Raw genomic sequence first — 7,613 nt, 5'->3', positions numbered from 1 at the left:
GGGGCCCCTTGGGACCTCTTCTTTTCGCCTTAGTTCTGCACCCACTTGTTCATCTTGTCCAGGATTCCTGTAAGATCCTCTTCCATGCTTGGTACTTAGATGATGGTACAGTTATTGGAGACACTAAAGAGGTTGCTAAAGCTTTGGATATTATCATATTGGAGGGCCCCCGAATGGGCCTTGAACTTAACATTAAGAAAACAGAAATATTTTGGCCGTCATGCAATGGGGTTAAGGTGCAGGAGGGGATGTTTCCCTATGAGATTGGAAGGCCAATATTAGGTGTGAAACTCCTTGGGGGAGCCGTTAGTCGGGATGCAGAATTCAACAGCGGACTTGCTGTGAAAAGGGCTTCGCGAGCTGTAGAACTGATAAGCCATCTCCCATGTTTGCGGGACCCTCAATGTGAGCTCCTTTTGCTTCGATCATGTATGGGAGTAGGTAGGTTGTTGTTCGGCCTCAGAACGTGCCAGCCCGAGTATGTAGGGGAAGCTCTTTCTTTTTTTTTTACAATGGCCTTCGGGGGGCGATTGAGGACATCGTGGTTTGTGGTGGTCCCTTCTTTGGAGATTTTCAATGGAGTTTGGCATCACTTCCGACTCGTTTTGGAAGTTTGGGTTTATGTTCAGCTTCAGACGTATCTGCATATGCGTTTATGGCCTCGAGGGCACAATCTTGGAAATTGCAAGACCACGTTCTTCGAGATTGTGGTATTGATGAGTTTGACTCCGATTATGGGAGTGCGATAGATTGGTTGCATATTTCACTTCCTGATTTTGATATTAGCAGTTTCTCTAATAAAGACACCGCCCCACCTAAAGCCCAACATGCTTTGGCGAGTGCCCTTTATAGTGGAATCATCCAGAGTTTGGAAGTGAAGTTTGATTTATCTCCTCGTCAAAAAGCGGTGTTTGAGTGCCTTCGAGCTCCACAGGCCCAAGATTTCTTAAGTGCTATCCCTATTGAAGGACTGGGCCAACATATGTCGGATTTGGAGTACCGGACCATCCTTAAGTATCGGCTAATGATTCCTTTGTTCCAGGTAGATGAGCCATGGCCAGTTTGCCGCAAGGTCTGTTTGGATTCTTTTGGCGAGCACACAATTCATTGCAAAGAGTTACCTGGGTTTAAGTACAGACATGATTTGGTGAGGGATGTTCTATGCGATGTTCTTAAACGGGCCGGAATTTCAGCTAAAAAGGAGGCTCCTGTAAACTTTCTTACGGATCCTCTTGAAGGAAGATCTACGTTACGACCGGCCGATATTCTTGTTTTTGGGTGGGTAGGGGGAAACACGCCTGTGTGGATCTCACAGGAGTGTCCCCCCTTGTTGGGCTAAGGGACAATGGATTTGTAGCCTATCAGGCAGCTTTGAATGCAGCATCGGGTAAGATTGTTAAACAAGAGAAAGCTTATTTGGAGAATCAACACGTGTTTATCCCATTTGCCTTTGACACTTTTGGTTACTTAGCTCCAGATGCTGTGGACCTTCTAAATAGAGTTCAAAAGTCATACATAGCAATTTATCGGCCCATAAGAATCAAAACTTTGTTTTTAGTAGGGCTGGGTTTGCTATCCAAAAGGGGGTTGCGGCGCAGCTTGTTGCCCGCTTACCTGCCACTTCATTGTAAATCGTTTGGTTGTTTTTGATTATTAATAAAATAAAAATATTTTAAGTATAAAAAAAAATCTTCAAAAATCTTTTCACTGCTATCACATTCCAACAATTCTCCCACATACAACTACAATGAATCACCGAGCACACCTGAATTATACATTGATTTTTATTGTGCTTGATTCATATCATCTTCAACAATAAACCACAAGATATCCACCAATCTTATCCCAAATCTTCAATTTCATACCCTTCTCATTAACCAACCCTATGGGAATAACCACATCAATCAAATCCCATGTCTTCTCTCCAAAAATCACTTTTGATTCATCATTGTATAAGTAATCACAGCTTATAAGTAACATTGACGTATATGTTCAATCTTCAACATGTAAGTTTCTATACGGAGTATAAGTTATACGTCCGTATAAGTATGTATAAACCAATATACATATACGAAGTGTAACAACTTATGTGGAGATGATATGCGTTGAAAAAAACTTATGCGGAGAGGATATGTGTTGAGAAAAAACTTATGCGGAGAGGATATGCGTTGAAAATAAACTTATGCGGAGAGGATATTCGATGAAAAAAACTTATGCGGATAGGATATACCTTGAAAAAAACACTTATGCAGAGAGGATATACGTTGAGAAAAAGTTATGCGGAGAGGATATACGTTGAAAAAACTTATGCGGAGAAGATACCCGGCGTATAAGTACTTATAAGTTGGAGTTATGCGCCGGATAAGCCAAAAACATGATGTTATACGGCGTGAATGTCTTATACGCTCCAAAGATATACGCAACTTGACATGAACGCTTTTGCAAATTTTGTGGAGAGAATGATGATGAAATGATTTTAACTCTTTAGGAAACTGTTCAAAACTAAGATTATGACATTGTGTGACGTTTTGGTAAGTTTTGAAAGGTTCAATCTTCTGGAATGATAAAAACAATGTAGAAAAGAGATACAATTGTGATTTTCAAGTAGATACTGAGACCAAAGCTCTGATATCAATTGAGTTCGTTAGGATCAACGTGTATAAGCATGTAAGGATGATACTGTCACACCCCAACCAAAGGTGGCGGAACATGTCGGGGCGTAATGTATTGATTGGTCAGTAATTCAAAAGACACTAATTAAAGCGACAATAATTATTTAATTTAATTATCATTAAACAAGTACACAAATTCAATAATCATAACAAGTACATCAAAATTTTGTATTGTAAAGTAAATATCCTAAGGTAAAACTAATGTCTTCGATCTTGAACAATATCAATTACTTGTACCTGTAGCATGTATAAAAATAGAGTTTGTCAACACGAATGTTGTCAGACTACATAAGTTTTAGTTTTACATATATAGATAGGTAAATCACAATTCATATGTAAATGGTGAGCATTACAAATCTTATGAAATGTAAACAACTAAATAGATGTGGAGCCGCTCCTATTGATACAAAATCAATGTACTTGGGTAAATGTATGATCATACTAGATGAGAATAATGAGGATAAGATACCAACCATCAAACATAAAATAAACATTTAAGCACATAAAGCATAATCATAGAGCATGCAATAATCATACATAAACACATATTGAATTGTATTTTGAATAGATGTGGTAATAAAGCATGAGTAAAAGTGAATAAGGTATACATGTTACCCTCAAAATATAAAAGATGAAAAAATGGATATGTAAACTCACATGTTAAATAAGTGAGTCGAGAGCAAAAAATGCCTTCAAGTGAGTGAACCGACAAAGTTCAGTTCAGCGAACGGTCCTAGACAAATAAATAGCTAGGCTTAAAAAGAAGTTGAGTAAAGAAAATAGTTTGGCGAGGACCCTCGGTTTATGACAAAAAAATTTATAAAGAAAAAGTATTTTGGGTTTTTTAAAAGGTTTTTGGTTATTTGATTTGTTTAGTTAATTTATTTTAGTCCTAGAAAATTAAATGGGTTATAATAATTATTAGTTAATTTAGGTTAGTCCGGTTTGTTCCAACCGAACAATTAATTAAGAAAACTAGTTTAACGAGTGGTTCGTTTTTTTAGTCAGACACGAGCCCGATTTTTGAGTCGGGTTTGTGCCTGATATTATTTGAAAAAGTTGAAGTAGTATGATAAAAAACCGTTTGTTTTTTATTATTAGTTTGTAAAAATAAAAGTTTACCTTTAAACATAAAATTCATAAACCGAACATAAGCGAGCCGATTACGAAGAATGATACGTCTCCATGAATGTTGTTTGTGATGTCATCATGGAAATAATTATTATGCGTAACAACAAGAAATAAACTTTACCCGGATATTGAATCACAAAAGAAAAAGAAAATTATAATTTTTGAGCCATTAACTTTCTTTTGAAAGTCAAACTTGAGACTTAAGAGAATAAAAAGCTTAGATGATTTTGAGTGTAAATTGGTTGTGCAAATAAATTGTAGAGAAGGAGTGAGCATTACATAGGCTCAAAATCGTTAATAACAAGGTCAAAGTGAGTTAATTTGATGGCTAATCAAGAAGTTAGTCATAAGGATTGAAATCATGGATTTTGATTAACTAATCAATTATTATGATCAATTATATGTCTTTGACTCAGTCGATGAAAGAAACATGATCTAATACTTAGGATTAAATTTGTAACATTATAAAATAATAAAACAACATTATGAACATAAACAACATCATGAACATAAATACAAAAACAATTCCCCATTTTATTAATAAATGAAGATCCGAAAGGTGTCGAAATTTTTAAATGGGTCGGGTTTTGGGGTTTTAAAATTAACGAATGTTACAATATATACTCTCAATTATATGTGAGGAAACCATAACAAGGTGAAAAACACTATATATCTCTTTAACTTTTCTTTTATTACTTAATAGCAGTGATGTACAATAGGATATGACAAGTAAAAGCACAGGTACAAAGTGGACCAAAGTCAAACAACACAAATGACAAGATAACCTATATATAGGTGTACTTGAGACTTATACGACGTATAAGTTACACAACACATAAGTTATGAGTCGTATAAGACTTACACGGCTTATACCTTTGTGTATTCAAAACATTAATGAACATTCCAAATACACTACTATCATGACCTAAAACACAAGACCTAACACACTAAACATTATGCACTAACAGGATCCGATAGCAATAATTTATCTTTTGATTTATAACAATGTTTAAATTGTAATGAAGAGAGTTGGCTTAACCATTCACACAAAGAGAATGAAATTGACCAAACAAAATTGGAGGTGGGCAAAATACCCGGAACAGGTTTTGGTTTCTCCGGAAAATCGTACTAGGACCCAGAACTGACCAGAACCTGCTGGAACCAGTTCCACCTCCACTCGGTCAAAACCCGGACCCGGCCTGGCCAAATCCCGATAAAATCTTGAAAAAACCGGTCCAAAACCCGACATACCCAGATGCAGTTTCTGCCCGACCTGGTTCTTGACTTTTGTTGACCGTACCAAAACTTGTTTCTATGAGTTCCGGTTCCAGAAAATCCTCTATTTGTACGCTTATGTCACTAAATTCTGCAATTTGTTTTTGGGTTCACCGGCCCAGCCCATCTACGCTGTACACAAAACAGCAGAAACGGCAAGTCTTCTCCCTCATTCTGATTCAGCCCTAATCAAACCCTGATTTCACTCGACAGTTTCTTCTTCAGGTACGAAACATGGAAATCATCTCTCATTTTCCTACACAAATTGGTGAATTCATGCTTAATTTCTATGTTTCAAAAGAAAGAATTCACCTTTACCGGCAAACTTTTATATATTTTGTCACAGAAGAATCACAAAATGATCAATAAGTCGGAACCCACATCTTGTAATTTTTTTTATTTTGAGTTTATGGTGAACAAAGTTAGCTTGTAGGCCAACTGTTCGACTGAAAAGTCGAAAATGAATTTGGATTTGGTTCTTTTTGTACACATAGAGTAGCATGCCCATATAATAAGAATAATGATGCAACACAGCCCATTCTAGTGAGATATATTTTGCTTTTTTTGTTTCGAGCTTGCGTCGAACCTTTATGCCAACTGTTTGATGAAATGCCTAAGTGAAAATTGCATATAAATTTAAATTTGGACGTGCTTTAACGCACCAATTGTTGTAAACGATAGCGTATATAATATAGTGAGAACAATGATGAAGCCACATATTCGTTGGCCTGTACTTAAATACACGACATCTCTGTTTTTTTGGCAGTGTAGGACATGGTTTGTTTCAAACAACAAAGTAGTTTACTTTAAACTAACGAAATATACTAAATTAGAAAGTATGGTTTTTATTTACCAAGCATATGTATTTTCTGCATTGCTTCAGTGTATTGTAATGTACGAATCTCATTAATGCTTTGATGAAGTATGTGTGTTTATCTTTCTTTAACTGGGAACAAGTTATCATCAATCAAACAAATTTTTAATCTCAAATAGTATCGATAATTGCCTTTTTTATGTGAAATCCTAGTTTGCAAGTGTAACATGGTCATTATGGGTAGCCAGCAGGTCCTTATTTTGGACATAACTAGTTTCTTTTGGCAAACAATGATTTTAATATTGATTATGGGTTTTAGAAGGTTTAAACGAGACACAATTATGGAGCACTTGATTCATCATAACAATATAAAGATGGTTTAAGCAAATTGAATATCATTGTCTTATACCCTAAAACAAATGAGTATATCGATATTGAATTTGATCTTGTACCTTTAACTCAGACCTGGCAATTTGACCCACCATTCTAAAATTGGTTTGATATGGGTTGTTTTTAAAAGACTTTGGGTTGATATGGGTGGGTGTTTCTAGTAGAACGAGTCAGAGTGGGTTGATTGAGAAAACCCTTTATACTTAAACAGGTCAAGTATGTTGTTATTTTTCAAAATGGGTCAGAATGGGTTGATTTGGGACCCTCAACCCGGTCCCGGTAAGCGCATAATTTGGCATCGGGCGCACAAAAGGTTAATTCATAGTCGGTACACACGCAACACGACATCGGACGTGTAACCAGTGCCTTTATGTGCATAGCTCTGCTTTGGTACGCGTGTAACCTGGCATTGGTATGCGGGATTGGACGTGTAACTGGTGCCGGTACATGCGTAACCCGCATAACACGACATCAGCCGCGTAATTGGTGCCAGACTGTCGGTTTGGTTCATGGGTCTTGATATTCATATTTTTAACGCAAGATCAAGGACTGAAAAACATTTCGGTTAAAGTTTAACTTGATTTTGAACCGGTAGGTTGATATTCATATTTTAACACAATCTTTTTATAAACAGATATGGTGATCCCTCCACCCGTGAAATCTCAAAGAATCACAAACTTTCTGAAACCGTATCTCTTGAAGATGCATTTTACAAACAAATATGTCAATGCACAGGTGGTTCACGCACCAACTGCAACCGTTGCAACTGCTGCAAGCTCACAGGAGAAGGGTCTACGGGAAGCTTGGACCAAAAGTCAACAGAGCATGAGAGATGTGTCTGCTGCAGCTAAGATCGGGAAGATATTAGGTGAGCGGTTGCTTGTTAAAGACATTCCGGCCGTGTCAGTCGTTTACAAAAAGAACCAAAGATATCATGGTAAGGTGAGAGCTGTTATTGATTCCTTAAGGGAAGCAGGTGTTAAGTTGCTGTAAGTTTTATGCAAGTGTTTTGTTATAAAAGAATATGGAAATGAACCCGTTTGTGTGTGGGTGCACAACGGCATTGTACTGTATGATGCTAAATGTGTCCATGGTGGTGTTCAATGATTCGGGTTGAGTTGTTATCGGGTGAATTATGTTACATGAATTTTTTCCATGCACATGCTTTAGATGTTATTTCAACGTGTTTGTATGGAAACGGGTTGATTTGTTAACGGGTCGAGTTTAAAAGATCAGCTAAAAGTATATTGGTTCCACAGGTTAAACTAGACTTGCAAAAAAAAATTATTTGGGGGGTCCTGGTTTGTAACTCAGAACGGTATTGAAACCCG

The 7,613-nt window shown here is 36.8% G+C and overlaps 1 protein-coding gene across 1 annotated transcript; it reads left to right on the top strand.

Annotated features, from left to right (window-relative positions):
- Positions 1–6,848: 6,848 nt before the first annotated feature.
- On the top strand, positions 6,849–7,360 carry LOC143545583 (uncharacterized). Its single transcript, XM_077037447.1, has one exon. The coding sequence runs from the start codon at positions 6,919–6,921 to the stop codon at positions 7,273–7,275; it is 357 nt and encodes a 118-aa protein (XP_076893562.1). The 5' UTR covers positions 6,849–6,918; the 3' UTR covers positions 7,276–7,360.
- Positions 7,361–7,613: the final 253 nt, after the last annotated feature.

This window comes from Bidens hawaiensis, unplaced genomic scaffold, assembly GCF_021521415.1.
Source record: "Bidens hawaiensis isolate Kalapana, Puna unplaced genomic scaffold, B.hawaiensis_p1.1 tig00013983_1, whole genome shotgun sequence".
NCBI classification, from domain to species: Eukaryota; Viridiplantae; Streptophyta; class Magnoliopsida; order Asterales; family Asteraceae; genus Bidens; species Bidens hawaiensis.
The sequence above is the reverse complement of the archived record's forward strand: the minus strand, read 5'-3'. Positions and strand labels throughout refer to the sequence as shown.